At 36.4% G+C, this 17,198-nt stretch overlaps 1 protein-coding gene across 3 annotated transcripts in view; it reads left to right on the top strand.

The window, feature by feature from the left end:
* LOC128205975 (zinc finger protein with KRAB and SCAN domains 7-like) overlaps positions 1-17,198 on the top strand; it is a 119,882-nt gene that overhangs the window by 89,361 nt on the left and 13,323 nt on the right. Inside the window, exons 5-6 of one of the 3 annotated variants that reach the window (XM_052908093.1) lie at positions 5,918-6,125; positions 6,780-6,879. The exons of 1 other annotated variant lie outside the window; for it this stretch is intronic. In XM_052908093.1, coding sequence (XP_052764053.1) covers positions 5,918-6,093 — 176 coding nt within the window. In that variant the 3' untranslated portion in view covers positions 6,094-6,125; positions 6,780-6,879. Of the gene's footprint in view, positions 1-5,917; positions 6,126-6,779; positions 7,248-17,198 lie in introns of those variants that run through there. One more of the 3 variants, XM_052908094.1, reaches the window with a different exon arrangement.

The raw sequence follows: 17,198 nt of genomic DNA, 5'->3' as shown, positions 1-17,198 counted from the left end.
CATAGCCATACAAAGATGCGTCAGTGCTACAACATGTTTCCATGTCAATACCTCCATAACCATACAAAGATGCGTCAGTGCTACAACATGTTTCCATGTCAATACCTCCATAACAATACAACGATGCGTCAGTGCTACATTTCACTATTGCCTGCATTGGTTAAATCTATATGCCATTTTTGTTATCTAGACATTTCGATACCACCATTGTAACACTGCAGTAAGGTACTTTTTTTCAGATATAGAGATGTTTATCTAAATTCTTTTACCAATTCAGACCATTTTTTCTTCCCCTTTCTAAAGACCTGTTATGTAACTTTGCTTTAAATTCAGCCTAAAAGGCATACAGAAACTTTGTTGGTAAGGGTCAAATTACACCAATCAAGCCTTTTTCTTTTTATTAATACGTGATATTGAATGAAAGCATGGTTACACCAGGGCTGAATAGGTTAAGATGTGAATCTATGTTTTTATCATGACCCGAGGAGGGTAAACATGAGTTTGAAAGTTCTAATCAGTAATTAAAATGCACTTACAATTTAGGAGAAATGGGCATATAAGGTCGATATCCGGTGCCTGTTTGCCTTTTGACTGCCGATTTCAGTAATTGTAGCATTAGGCTGTTATATAAGGCAGATAGATGCAGTGTACATGAGAACAAATAGAGTAACTATCAAATGCATATACGAATGGCATACTCGAGTTGTCATACTATAACTTACGCTAAGCGCTATACTGGTACCCTGTAATTCTTATCGTTAAATTCACGACAGGAATGCACTTGAATATGTAGCGATTTTCAAGCATGGTTCTTTGACTTTGCAAAGGGAACCAACCACTGTGTTTGACCAGCGACCTGTAACATTGAATAGGCAGCGACTAATTTTGCTGATTTTCATTATAGCCTTCTGACTATCATTCTTTAATTATGCCCCCCTTCGAAGAAGAGGGGTATATTGCTTTGCACAGGCATGTCGGTATGTCGGTCGGTCGGTCGGTCCGTCGGTAGACCAAAGCTTGTCCGAGTGATAACTCAACAATTCCTGGATGTATGGTCATCAAACTTCACATGAAAAATAATAAATAAAATCGACAATGCCTGCACCCATGGCCCTCAAACTTGACTTGGAGGCTGGGCCTGACCAGTAGCTGACCCCTATTGTTTTTGGGGCTCATCGGGTCAAAGGTCAAGTTCACAGTGACCTTGAATGGTAAAAGGTTGTCCGAGTGATAACTCAACAATGCCGGCACCCATGGCCCTCATAATTGAATTGGAGGTTGGGCCTGACCAGGAGATGACCCCTTTTGTTTTTGGGGGTCATCGGGCCAAAGGTCAAGGTCACAGTGACCTTGAATGGTAAAAGGTTGTCCGAGTGATAATTCGACAATGCCTGCACCCATGGACCTCATAATTGAATTGGAGGTTGGGCCTGACCAGTAGAAGACCCCTATTGTTTTTGGGGGTCATCGGGCCAAAGGTCAAGGTCACAGTCACCTTGAATGGTTAAAGGTTTTCCTTGTGATAACTTGACAATGCCTGCACCCATGGCCCTCAAACTTGACTTGGAATTGGGCCTGACCAGTACATGACCCCTTTGTTTTGGGGGTCATCTGGCCAAAGGTCAAGGTCACAGTCACCTTGAATGGTAAAAGGTTGTCCGAGTGATAACTCGACAATGCCTGCACCCAGGGCCCTGAAACTTGACTTGGAGAATTGGCCTGACCAGGAGATGACCCCTATGGTTTTTGGGGGTCATCTGGCCAAAGGTCAAGTTCACAGTGACCTGGAATGGTAAAAGGTTGTCCGAGTGATAACTCGACAATGCCTGCACCCATGGCCCTCAAACTTGACTTGGAGGTTGGGCCTGGCCAGAAGATGGTCCCTATTGATTTTAGGGGTCATTGGGCTAAAGGTCAAGGTCACAGTGACCTTGAATGATAAAAGGTTGTCCGAGTGATAACTCAACAATGCCTGCACCCATGGCCCTCAAACTTGACATTGAGGTTGGGCCTGACCAGTAGATGACCCCTATTGATTTTAGGGGTCAAAGGTCAAGGTCACAGTGACCTTGAAAGCGACCTCTACAATTCCTGGACCTATGGTCATCAAACTTGACATGAAGGTTGGGCCTGCCCAGTAGATGACCCCTATCGACTTTGGGGGTCATCAGGCCAAGGTCAATGTCACAGTAACCTTTAACGCAAAAAAAGTTAACAAATCTTCTCCCACTGATATCTCAACAATGCCTGAACCTATGATCATTAAACTTGACATGGATGTTAAGCCTGACCAGTAGATCACCCTAGTTGATTTTAGGATTCATAGAGCCAAAGGTCAAGGTCACAGTGATCTTGAATGGTAAAAGGTTGTCAGAGTGATAACTCAACAATGCCTGTACCCATGGCCTTCAAACTTGACTTGGAGTTGCATCTGACTTGTAGATGACCCCTTATGATTTAAGGGGTCATTGGGTCAAAGGTCAAGGTCACAGTGACCTTGAAGAACGAAAAAAACTTGTCTGTGTGATAACTTGACAATGCCTGCACCCATGGCCCTCGAACTTGACATTTAGGTTTCTGGTGACCAGCTGATGACTCTGGATTTTGAGTTCATAGAGTCAAAGGTCATGGTCATAACACACTCTATCCTCACACTTTAATGGTCATAATCTGAAAACTGCCTTAATGGCAACAAATCAGCTGTCATTTCGGTCCATGCATATTTCATTCAATTGTCCATATAATCCTGACAACATGGCGCTCAGGGGGGCATAATGTTTGACAAACATCTCTTGTTAAACATGTTTCATATTAGTGTTTTATTCTTGTTATGGACAATGAAATGGTTTCATCACGACAAGAGTTTAACAGCGGGTCCAACGTGTTTTGTGTTTGCCGAATTTTAAGTGACAGAATTGTGTGAAGCAGAATAAAATGGCGGCATTGGAAGGAATTTCGGTGTTTCAGGAACGTATTCTCACCTGTTAAGCTGAAGGATTGACCTGTTAAGCTGAACGATTGATTGTTTACAAAGTGAAAATAGAAAATTGCGTGACTTGAAACTGTGTTTTCAGTCCAAGTTTACCATTCTTGTACCTATTTTAGCTATTTTTCATTGACTTTTTGCATTATTTATCTTTTCGACGGCTAGTGCACTTACATGGGCACTATACGGCCGATTTTTTTTTCAAGTTTAAACTCCTTTTATGTTGGGCGAGGAAGTTTTATGCAGTTTTTGTGTGAAGCAGAATCAGAATAAGCGTGCTTTAATAAGTGTTATTAAGACACAAGCTGTACCTCATGTTAATATTAATAATAAAAGAAAATGGGTTACCCAATAAGAACATACCGCGTATTTGTTATGCAAAATTACCCACCAGATACACCTGTGTACTATTAGCAACATTGAATACTCTAAAATACACCATTTTACACTGACCAAAGATAATTTTTTCATATGGGAGGACCCCACAGCCACTTTGAACTCATCGACGATGTTAAGGGTATAAACACTTCACTGCGGTCAATAACTTACGTTCACTGAAATACGTGTATCAATGTTTATGTAGTCTTTTAGGGTCTCGAATAAATTGTTGAGTATAATTATATGCTAATATACCCGGATATATAAATGTTTTCCATTCGAAATTGTTAACATGTATCCATATAAATCCTGCGTAGGAAATAGATTGCAAACGAGGTGGTTTTCGATGGAAAATGACTGAGGTGTTCCATTGCAGTGCTCGTAGACTGGCTGAAGGCAGGGTTACAACGTGTGTTTTTTGTTAACCTAATGTGCGCTTGGAAATGCAACATCGGTTGTTGTGCACCTGCCATTTCTTGTATATTTTACTCTATCTAACAAGGGCTAATTCCCTTGAATTAGTCAAATCATGTGCTGAAAAAACCTACACTTATAGAAGTTCATAGAAATATTGGTCAGCATGGGTTGTTGTGCACCCGTCATTTCTTTTACATTTTACTTAAGCTTAGAGTTATGGTCTTTGAATGAGAAAAAAAATCAACTGAATAATGGAGTGTTAAAAGTATTGAACTCATGAACATTTATAGGAATGTTGGTCGGCATACGCTGTTGTGTATCTGCCATTTCTTTCACATTTCACTCCCTTATTCTACAAAACGACCTTTAAGTATTCCTATGTCCAGGCATCTTGGGGTAATTATCACGACTGTGATAGCTCGAGGTTTTGTTCCACGTTTAATAGCTTGTCTGTTTTTCAAAGAATACAATCTGCATATTGTCATAGCCTTAGCGTCATCTTTGTCAGATATTCAAATGAAACTTGGCACAGACAGACGATAAGCACATGGCCCAGAACTGAGTGATGTCCATTGTTCTAAAACATAGAAGAGTGTTTGCGTCCACTCTGCAGTGCTCTTGTTTTAAAGATACTCTATATCTAGAAATTAAAAAAAAAAAATGTAACCATTTATCCATGCAATTATGTGTCGTTTGTAGTCATATTTGTTTTATGCTATATTTTATATATATGTTTTACATGTTCATTTTATTGTACTGTGCACATAAATTAAGTATTAAAATCGTGTTTCGCATTTAGCATTTGTGAACAATGGAAATGACTTGTGTTAAACAATATTCATGTAAATGTTTGTAATAAAAGAAAAAAAAAAACAATTGTCAGAGATATTTATAGTTTTCTTATTTAAGGGTATCTTTCAATGCTTTAATGGAAACATTACAACAATTCAGCCTTACATCGAGTACACAGATGAGGCAGATTTCGAATCTTTCAGATGTTTGCATGATAGATATGTCGAGTAGTACAAAGACGATGTAGCTATGTAAATGTGTTTGAATATTTTTGTTTGATTGAATTAAATTAACGCATACGACCTTGCTATTTAGTTTTCGGAGTGTAATAAGGTACGGATAACTTCCATGGGTGTTATAGTCCTTTGAATATTTCAGTAAGGTGCTATGGTCATTAAAATATATTGAAGATGACCATTGAACAGTAACACATGTTATTTTGTAATGAACACTGAACATGGCTGTTCATAATATATTTTTATTCTGCAGTTAATTGTGTTTTCATGAAATGCCACATAGTATGAACACGAACATCTTATACAGACATGTATAGCACTACACATACCAAATACTATTTTATTGAAATTGGCAAATTTTATCACTCCTCTTTGGAAAAAGTGTTTCAATGGATTTTCATAGTTACAAAGGACTGAGAGGGTTGGTCAATCAGGTTTGGATAAAAAATGTTGTTACGCATAACGCTGCTGTTTGTATATTTTAAATGTTCTACAGAAAACAGAAGTGCCCAAAGTGAGGCCTTGATGAGGTCTTCTAGTTTCTGTAGAAAGAAACATAAATGCTATCATGTTTAAATGGTGAAATTATTTGTGAACCAATAAGACCGAGTTTTCTTCAAATGTCTGTCGCCACACGCTTCCTGACCAATGACGTCAGAAAAAACACACTTCACAGTGGATTATGTAATGTATCCTCGAAGGTTATTTTTGTCATAAATCGAATCTCGCCAAATCCTCTTTTTCACTTTTTCAATTACATCAAAACGAAATGTTGTCACTATGAATAGTACCTGATTCGTAATGGTCAACAAATAAGTACATACATACACGTTGCATACATTTGTTGACGTGGACATACTTTTCAGCAATATACATTCAACACATTCTGAAACAAAGCATACAATTTTGAGTTTGTTCTAAAATTTAAATATTTAGCATTTAGATTCCATATGTGTAATTGAAAAACCAATAACTTTATTGTATATTACAGTGTGTGAAACATGCAATGATAAATAATAACCATCACACATCACACATATAAAAATCTCAATGCATTTTATTCAAAGCACAGCCAAGCACATTATTTTCATTTTTTTTTCTTTTTCAGATAAAACACAATGCCCCATTTGCGGTAGGGTATGTCAGACGAATGGCGCCCTGCAAATCCACATGCGTTGTCACACAGGAGAAAAGCCTCACAAATGTAATGTTTGTGGTAAAGCCTTTACACAGAAAGGCAATTTGAATGCACACATGGTTAGACATATGAATGTCGACTTTTGAGTGTGTCTCTTGTTACAAGGACAAGTGTGATGGTAAGAGAAAAAGGAAGGAACAATCTTCAACTAATAGTGTAGTTCTCCTGGAGTGTTTCAACAAGAAGTACATCTGCTCATTTTCATTTGTCACATAAACATGACACACAGTATGGCCAAATATTGCAGTTTCATAACTTTTTGTTATTAAACAAGTTATACTTGGGTAAAGGCCCTTACCATTTTCAAGTGATAAACTTATTCCAGTGAATTTCAAATCCTGTTATTATGTGATAATTTCTGCCAAAATGGGCTAATAAAGATTGTATGAGTATCGCTAGTCAATATCTGGACTATACGAGGACATGCTAATGCACAGTAAGTGACAATAATATGGTACAGTAACTGATACTTCTGTTTAAGGGACATATCAATTAATTGGTTTGGCATGTTGTGCCGCATTATTAAGTGATCAACATTAATATCTATTTACATTTTTTCCACCATTGCCTAATGCAATATCCCTTTCAGCAATAGTTAGTAGTGGTTTTAGGTAATCCGTATCTAGTTTCGAGTACTACAAAAGGCAGAGTTTTTACCTTGCAATAAGTAGAATCCGATATACGAACGCTACTTATTGCACGGTATTTTAGTTACTTAACATTCCTTTCAACATTCATGATAACCACAATTCCTTAACTATATACATTTCAGGGAAATTCCGATGTTCTGTATGCGGAAAGTCTTGCCAGTCCAGCTCAGCACTAGAAGTTCACATGCGCAAACACACGGGAGAGAAGCCATACACGTGCAGTACGTGTGGCCGGATGTTCTCCCACAAGAATAGTTGGCAACGACACCAGGTCACCCACCTGACAGGATAACTCCGCCTGAAGGCCAGACTGTGTTCCCCAAATAGTTAATACACATGTCTGTGTGAGAACTGGCGAGCATATACGAGCTCTTGTGGCCACTGTTTTATTTTATATAATACATAAATCATGAATATTAACAAAATAAATTAGCAGCGCAAATTTATTTTTCTTTGCAATGATGTTTAAAACAAAAGACTGGGTATGTAACATTTTGTAGGCTGATTTCTGATATGATTTTCATAGTACCAAGTTTGTTCACAGTATAATATTTACACATCATCATCTTCCATTCCTTTCATAAACTGCCTTTATTTATTACCTGTATGACCCGAAAGTGACCTTCTTTTTCATAAATGGCTCACATTGTTCTCTTAAACTGGTAGCTATGAGATTGTGACAGTCGCTTAGGCCGCAATTAAAGTTAACAGTTTTACACATGAAAGACTTTGCATTGGTGAGGATGACCATCAATAAGTGTGGGCCTGCAGTTTTTCATAAAACATGTAGGTTCAGAGATATTATTTTCCTGGCTAAAGTTATCACAAATGTTATGAATAGGTTTACATTTTCTCTCTTCAGTAAGTCATAATTCTAATCTCCTATGCAGACAATATGTTCAAAAGTTAACATTTTGTCTAAACACTTGGAAGTATAATTTTCAAAGTCTGGATCTGACATCGACGGTTTTCGATACAAGCACAGAATACCCCCATTGGAGTGACAGCTCGTAGCACAGGCACTCAAGTTGATCATTTTCCAGGTCCCTGCGGCGTTTGAAGGGGAGATCAGCACGGGTGAAGGCCATCAGTCCTCCACCATGGCAGTTGCGATCTCGTCTTCCTAACTTATATCCATCTGCAGTAATGAGGTTGTTGAAACTCTCATCCAGTTTGGTTTCAGCAATTACGAGCAGATCTGAAAGTTTATCATCAAGGATTGTACGAATCATGGAATTTGTACCGTATGCTGTTAATATTTAGGTAGCTTAGCACCGGGCGATTATTGTTTTCATTTCTGAGAGTTTTAAGGTTGTATTTGATAACCTTAAGAGTCGCTGTTTGTGTTGCAAGATAAAACAGAATCGTTAGTCATAGGGGTTGTGGTTGTGGTGTCCGCCGTTGTTTCCTTGCCAGGTTGTAGCCAGTCTTCTTCCGGATCTGGAATAGGATGAAACGAGTCATTTATATTTAAAAACTGGTTGCAACTGTCAGTTGCAGATGATCCTGGTGCATCTCGTCGCTGGGATGTTATTTTATCTGGTGCGGGGATAACAAGAGGCCCAAGAGGGCATATGCTCTACTGGCATGGCTCTTGTGGTCATTTTCAATCCAGAGCATGATCGTATGAGTAATAGGCAACAAATAATTATATAGTTCACTTTTTGTATTTGGGTTAGCTGAAAACGCTGCACGTTCAACATCTGAGGACAGAAAGTGTTGTAAGCAGATTAGTTGCACAAACTATTTTGATATGTGCCAAGTAAAGGTAATCTGAGGGTAAAAAATATTTGCTTTCAAAATTGTACACAAGGTCAAAATTTCATTTCTGTAGCTTTAAAAATAAAAAAGTTGGTCAAAGGGTCAAAGTCAGGGACATCCGAGGACAACATTGATGCTCGTTTGCAAAACTGTACACATGGTCAAAATGTCATTGCTGTAGCTTTAAAAATTAAAAAAAGTAAGTCAAAAGGGGTGGGGCCAGCTTTTGCCCAAGGAGCATAATTTCAAATGTTTTGCTAGAATGTCATCATATGATGCTCCACAACAAATATCAAAGGTATGGGCCATGTGGTTTGAAAGAAGAAGATTTTGAACATATTTTTTAAATAAGGAAACTTGTGACCCCGGGGCAGTGCCAGTTTTGACCCAAGGGGCATAATTTGAACAACCATGGTAGCAGACCACTAATTTAAGTCTTGTTCAAAATAGCAAGGATCTGCATAGCTGTTTCAGACAAAAAGGTTTTTAACATTTCCCAATTTAAGTGTACCAAACCTGTGAACCCGGGGGCGTGACCAGTAATTACCCCAGGGACATAATTTGAACAAACATTCACAAGCAATTGTGACTTTACATGTAAACTTGGCTAAAAATAGACTTCGCTCATGTAGACTTGACTAAAAATAGACTTAGCTAAAAATAGCATTTTTTTATACTTTTAAGACCCATAATCTAGGCATGCATGGGCAGATCTGGCTGGTTTTCAAAAGGAACCGAGCTTTAATGGATATCTAAATACTGTACAAGTTTCCTCGAGATACAATCAAAACTGAAGATTGTATCGTGTGCACAAGCAATTGTTTACAGACGCACAGATTTTTTTTTATACTTTCAAGGCCCATACTCTAGGCATGCATGGGCGGTCTGGCTGGATTTTGAAAGGAACCGAGCTCTACTGGATATCAAATACTGTACAAGTTTCATAGAGATACAATCAAAACTGAAGACTGTATCGTGTTCACAAGCAATTGTTTACAGATGCACGGATGCACATAAAACGTACACATTACCATCGCATAAGCTCTTCTGGCCTTTGGCCAGTAGAGCTAAAAATGAGTCTGAAAAATGAAAGCAATTGTTATATTCAGGGCATATGGCACACGGAGGACATGTTAATGAGTTATCAGATAGATTAATATTTAATTCTGATTTAAGATCTTGATAGTTTCTTTCCTTTAGTTGGGAACATTTTTTATGAATCCAGTGACGACATGTAGAGCAAAGTAAAATTTGATGATCTTTGCGTACATTTTTAAAGCAAACACTGCAATTATTCATCGAACTATTACCAGAAGGTCCAGGGTTTAGCATAACGTCGCCGCTCTGTAGAAGTGATAAAGAAATCTGTTTGGTCATTTTTCGGTTTCCATCCAAAATCATTCCGTCCGAATACTCCACCACATAGTGTAATGTTCCTGGAATCATGTAGTCTGGAGCCCGGAAAATAAACATTTCTGTTTTAGTGAAATTTATTAAGGATTTGATTTTCGCTTTATCGCTATTCTTTAGGATGATTTCGTGTATTTAATATAAATGTTATGGTTTTAGTACTAAATGTCTAAATTTAGCAAATAAATGATAAATTAATACGATAGAAGTTGTATTCTAAATGGTTTTCTACTTTTTCTAAAGATTAATGCACTTGACACCCCTACTCTGTAATATAAGTTATATATAATGGTTTCGCCCATAGGGTTTGTTAAAATGGACCCTTCCATTTTAGTCACGTGATGTTACAGTATAAAACCAACGAAAGGCATAACAATAGTTAGTTCGTGTCTCGACGCCGATGTAAGAACATCACGTTAATATATAGGGAAGCTTTGAGGGTTCTTTTTGTACTGTTTAGGGCGGGTTCTGAACTATTGGAGGCTAGGAGAATTAAAGTGAAGCATTGCGCTACAGCTTCTAGTTTCCAGGTTCGGACATCCGTGAGGTTTCTTTTTGGCCTCTTAGTAAGCCTGGATCATTGCGATACAGACGGAACAGGGTCAATGGTTTGATTCCCCGTACAAGCTATACATTTAGGACTGCGGGTTTCACTGTTATATTGTGAGATTGGTTTATAAGCGTTTTGTATGCTGGTCCTGTTTGAAGTTATAGCATAGGTGTTGTAGTGTTTCTGTTTGTGCGTTTTTGGTTTTGGCATAATTAAACATTAATTCTTGAACCATAATAATTATTTCTCCAATCATTGGTTTTGTAAGCAATCATTAATCACGTGTAAATATTACTAATTTTATACTTAATTTTTGGGACAACGTAGTCCGAGAATAGGGTTGTAGTTTAATTTAAGGTAGCCTGTCCGAGCTAGCTAGGGAAGAAACGTTACAATAGATCGAATTTCCATTTGGCTGCCAAAAGTCCGTCTGTCCTGGTACAGTCTATTTGATTTACGATTACTGTTGTTTTCGTGATGTTTTTCTCAAATAAATTAGTAAACTAGAGGTAAAGTGAAGGTAAAAAGACAAAAATAAAATGCTGTTTACAGAACGCGCCATACCGCGGAGCAAAATCATCGCACAACAATATACATGTAAATTGTTTATCTTGTTATTGTTTGTATTTTTTGTATTCCGCTGACCTTTCTGAACAGTTGAACACTGTGAAAACCTGGTTGAAATAAAAAAAAAATATGTAAGCTAACTGTAAGATGATTGTCAATATTTGTGTGAAGTATTAAGTCAATTGAAGGACAAGTATAGAAGTTATTAATACAATCTCGACTTGCCCTAAAACTTGACACCATGTGTTATGTTATGGAGGAATACATATAAATATAAGAACGACACTAAATGTGCTCTAACTATTTATTGCGACATGTATTGTACGATATCTAACTAGAACTTAAAAGCATGTGGCTGTGCCTAGGTATTTAACTCACTAGGGCAGATAACCCTTAGATGATAAAGCTATCATGTAACATCTCCGTCGTTTTTATAAATGGAAAATATTCAAAATTATCATAATTAGAATAGGCATGCACAATATTGAAATAACAACCAATATATACATAAATTTGAATTAACAGCTGTATCTTAATTTGTTCAATAACTGTCTGTATAATTGGTAACCGTTATACCAATTATTATTAATGATTTTACAATCAGTCACTAATTATCTATCAATAAATCCCATGGTTTCAATTATCTATTTACACATCTGCTCAAGTCAAGTCAAAGTCAAACACCGTTTATTCGCTCATACCATACACATGGCAAATTAGGTCATATACAAAACATATATACATACATGGCGGCAGATACATTGTAAATTTTTAACTACAATTTATATGATACCCAATACGAGTATCGGAGAGTCATTCACATGAGGTCGGAAAACATTTCAGACAATTTTCAATGAATAAGGTTGTATCAATAGTAGAAATATAACATTTGAATCACTTGTAAATAAGAAAATGATTATCTTACAAGTGTGTGCCTAATTAAAAATTATATAGATATATTTAATCGAATTTGGCGAACGAAATACTGTAAAAGAAGAGAAAGTCATACGAAAACCCCTTAATATATGAGAAAACCTATCCGAAACAAAATGATAGGAAGTCAAAGGGGTTTTTAATTCAATATTTTGTTTTTCTGACATGAGACATGTTAATAATACATCACAGCTTGTTTCTAACTAACATCCTATTACGCCAATATGACAATATTAATATTTTACATAATGATAATAATTTAAACTACAGCATGTCATACATATATGTTTGTGAAAAATCTGCAAATCGACAATGATTAACATATAACTACAGTACATATATTTACATATAATGTAATACATACATTCAAAAACTCAAAATTATGAATGGAAATTTTCAAGCAAATCACTATATATAACTATCAATTCACTATATTGCATATAGTTACTTAATTTTTGAAAGAATAATATTAACAAATTTATATAGATTTATCTGTGATTGTTTACTGCCTGTATTCATTAGTTTTTCTAATTTAAATGTATTGGGATGTCTATAAAAGTAAGGTTTTAGAAACTGTTTTCTTTCATCGTTTAAAAATTGACATTCAAACAAATAATGAAATTCGTCTCCTAGTTTGTTATTGCAGTGAGTACATAGTCGTTCGTTGAGTGGTATTCTACGCCAATTGCCTATTTCAATAGGCATTCTATGATTTCTTGTTCTAAATTTGATGAATGAAAATAACTGTCTATTTGGAAATCTGGTGAGAAACCAAAGTCCTTTTTAAAAATTCTATAAAATATACTGTTGCTTGCATTTTCCATATTCGACAACCAATCATTTAAAAATAAATCGATTAGCTTTTGCTTTACATTGTTTTTTAACCACTTGTGATTTATTACTTCTTGATTAAGCCATAGGTTATTCAGGCCACATTTAATGAAAATCGTTTTAATAAAATATATCCAGGGATATTTTTTCTTTGTTTCTCTGTCATCTAATGGAAGTGCTAAGTTATATATAACTTTATATATCAGTGATGAGAGTTTTTCTTGTGTATTATTGAATGGTGTTTGTAATCTTCCCAAAAAAAACTATATTTATTTCTTCTATATCGATTGATAAAGGTTTCATGCCTGTTTCGCCATAGACCATGTAGTTTGGTGTTGATCGTTTTATTTTGAGAACATATTTCAAGTATTTAAGTTGGACCCTTTCCAGTATGCTATTGTTACCAAATCCCCAAATTTCTGCACCATAAAACAAAATAGGTTTATTGTTTTATCAAAGAGTTCTATACGTAGGTCAACAGGTAATGATAGGCGATTTGAGTTTCTTATTAGACTATACACTGCACGTGTTGCCTGAGAAGCTATATGTTTTTTTGCAGCTAGCAAATGAGCCGGTTCTACTAAAATAAATTCCGAGATACTTGTATTCGTTTACTACTTCTTAGTTGTTATTTTTGAATTTAAAATCATAGGGCCGTTGTCGACCTTTACCAAAAACAACTATATTTGATTTTGTGGTGTTGACTGTTAGTTTCCATAGATCACAGTAATTGGAATATGTGTTAATAGCATTTTGTAGTCCTATTTCTGTCTCTGACATGATAATTGTGTCATCAGCGTATAATAAAATAAATAATTTAAGGAACGTATGCATATTGTCATTATGAGCAGGATCTTGAATATCAACACCGTCATTCATTATATTTTGGGTAAAATAGGAGTGCACATCATTTAAAAACAGCGAAAAAAGGAGCGGGGATAGATTTTCGCCTTGGCGGACGCCAATATTACTTGGAAAGAAGTTTGAATATTCTGAATCTTTCGTAACACACGATTTTATGTTGTTATATATGTTCTGTATAAGTTGCAGACATTTTCCATTGATATTTGTCTTAATTAGTTTTTGCCATAGGCCTGATCGCCATACAGTGTCAAATGCTTGCTTTAAGTCTATAAATGCACAAAGTAGTTTCTTTTTTCGGTTATTCAAATACTGTATTAAATGGTTAAGTATAAACATGTTGTCCGTTGTTCAATATCCTTTTCTGAAACCAGCTTGACTGCCATCAATAAGGTTATTGGATTCAACGTATTTATCGAGGCGATTATTTATTGTACTTCTCTAAAGATATTGTGCAAATCGTCTAAGCTAGCTTCATTTTTACTTATTTTTTTATTACTTAAGCACTTCCAGTATTTACGCGGGTCTTTGATTTTTAAGTTTCGTAAGTTATTAATATTTTTGTTTTTATCTTTATTTTTGAATTTATTCATCGTTGATTTATATAATTTGCTTTTACATTTTAGATTTTCCTTATTCTGTATATTTTTACGATGTTTGTACATATTTTTAGCCCGGTGAAAGTCTCTCCGTGCTTGTTTACATTTTGTTCCGAACAATTTTGGCAAGATATTATGTTCATGATCTTTCAATTTAGTACATTTACTGGAATTTGTAAGACCAAATGCACTTTCGCACGAATTTTTGAATACATTATTTAATGAGTCGACAATGTTATCTGCTATTTCTTGAGTAAAGATATTTGTTTCGGAGCATGTTTTGAGACGTTCGTGGATAGACGATACTTTTTGTTGATCAATACTTTCAATGAATCTATTACTTTTTGCATTATTCCATAAGATCAGTTTATCTCCCTTGTTGAAAATGTTTTGCATGTTATCCTGCATTTCGAAGTTGTATGTCAAACTGACAGAGTTGTGTGCATCGGATAAAATTGGGCAAAAAGCATTTATTTTAAGACAGTTTATATACTTAAATAAGCTTGATGTACATATAAAATAATCAACTGTACTAACGCCTTTACAGGAGGGGGTTCCTGTCATATCACCATGTGTTCGTCCATTCAAAATATAAAGATTATTTAGCTGAAGGAATTCGATAAGCCTACTTCCATAATTATTACTGGATTTGTCACTATTATTGCGTTTAATAAATACATTTTCAGAGTTTTCAAACTTACTTAGTTCACATAGAAGCTCATCGTAAACTGCTTCAAAATGTTGCCTTTCAGCAAATTCTTTATCTACAAAAGTTAAATCATCAAAACACTTAGTTCTGGCATTAAAATCTCCGAACAAGCAAGTATACTTGTATTGGTGAGAAAGCGTCTCAAGATCGCTCTGTAAATTTGAAAAAGGGTCCTCTATTGAATATAACGAATTTTCAGGTGCTAAATATACTACACCGCATAAAATATCTGTATCTGTCTTTACTAGTTCTTTACTTATGGAGAACCATATTACTAACTTACTATCAGTGTTTATAATCGTTATATATTTAGATATATTACTTTTAACTAAAAGCGCAATACCGTCTGACTTGCGCGAATTAGTAACAGTAGATTTTCTATTTTTAGTGAATATATCGTACCCTTTCATTTCTATGAAATCAAAATCATCAATGTGCATTTCTTGGAGCCCAATAATGTCATATTGGTTTACTAAATCAATGAATTCGGGGCAATGCAGCTTGGATTTAAAACCGCATACAATTAGAGACAGAACATGTAAATTTCTAATAGTGGTGTTTACATGTACGCTATTTATATCTATATTTTCATCAACACTTAAATATTCTGACGAAGCACTGTAATTGTTAGCACTTTTATCAAACGGTAACCTATTTGTTGAAAGATTTTCAGTTTCATGCAACGTACGGTTTTTATACATGTTATAGTCGACTAGAAAAATCGTATTATATTGATATCGATTAACACCCAGTTCGCTACTTAAACAACTAGTATTTTCATTTTCATAATACAAACAATCATTATTCATGTAAGCATCAACTAGAAAATTCAAATTGTAGCGATTGACATATACATCGCTAGGCAGGTTATCCACCATTATATAAGATAAACAATTATTACGCAAGTACCAATCAACTAAAAAATTCACGTTATATGAATTAACATATAATTCGTCAGCATTAGCACAATAACTTACACGATCAAAAGTATCATATTCATAGCAATATTCATTTTCAACAACATCTGATTTTGAGTTGATACAATTTTGAATCAACCTGATTTTGTTCGTAATAATCGGATGCAATTTCAAAACTATTTTGATTTTCGGTATCGCTAGTAAGTGGAATACATTCAGAATTGTTAGGGTATGAATTGCGTGCAAGAAAATAATCCCCTACAGCTATATAGGCTTTACAATGGTTATATAAATCATCAGTGTTTGAATAAGGCCAATTATACACAAGATCGGTGTTGCTACTTAAGGGGTCATAGATCAACAATGACTCTCTTTGCCTGTCCTAGTTTCGGAGACCGTCTACAGCGGGTTGAGGTTCGGCGGGGGGGGGGGGGGTCGACAACCAGTTCGATGGCGGCACTGTGGTCCACGTCGGTGATCTCTTCGGTCACTGTCGGGAGTGTAGGGGAGCCAGCGTCATCGATGCGTTTTGGGGCGGTTTCAAGCTCGAGGGGTGACACAGCCCTACGTTTACTGTCAGTCAGTATGGTTCGATTAGGGGTATCAGCGACAACCGCTGCAAAGCGATTCGGAGTTTCAAACCCTGCTCGGTTGTCACATGGATGGTGGGTTTGGGATTGTGTTTGTTCCTAGAAGTAGTTCGGTGGGATTGGCGGCCTTGGTCTAACGTCCGGTCGTCGGGGCACCGTGTTGCTGTAACGGAACGTCGGTGGGGGGCCTCCCATCGGTATATGGTTAGAGTGCTGCCTGTGTGGTTGTCTAGGGGGAGAAGCCATTGACGGATGGGGTACAGGGGGGCGGTGCTGGCTTTGGTGATATCCGCCTTGATTCCACTCCGTGAACAGTTGCCGGGACGTTCCGTTGTGGTGAGCCTCAGACGTGGGTGGTCTGGTGCCATCAAATTGGTTCCCAGGGCGGCTGAATGACTTCGTAGTTGGGTCATATAGAGAACCGTTCACATAAAGCTTATCTCGCACTAATGACACCTTGTTCCCAGAATCAAGATACTCCCTTACAATCGGGTACAGTGTTTTCCTGATTTCTTCCACTTCGCGTGGGAAATGCTCATATATTTTGTAACGTCTTTGGGTCTTATTTAGTATTAGCCCGGCTCGTCGTACTACCTCGCGCTGTGGAAATGATTCGAATGAGGCAATGATGGGTCTGGGGCGTCCATTTGAAAAGGGTTGATTTGGTCTACCAATGCGGTGCACTTTAGTAAATTTAATATTCGTTACGTCGACGCTACATTGGCTAGAAACTTCGTGACGTTCAGCTAGTTCTTGATGAAGCACTACCCGAAGGACTTCTTCCGTATTTTCTCTAGGAAAATTTGGTCCATT

The sequence above is a fragment of the Mya arenaria genome, chromosome 10, assembly GCF_026914265.1.
Source record: "Mya arenaria isolate MELC-2E11 chromosome 10, ASM2691426v1".
Taxonomy (NCBI): Eukaryota; Metazoa; Mollusca; class Bivalvia; order Myida; family Myidae; genus Mya; species Mya arenaria.
This window is presented reverse-complemented; position numbering and strand designations above follow the sequence as displayed.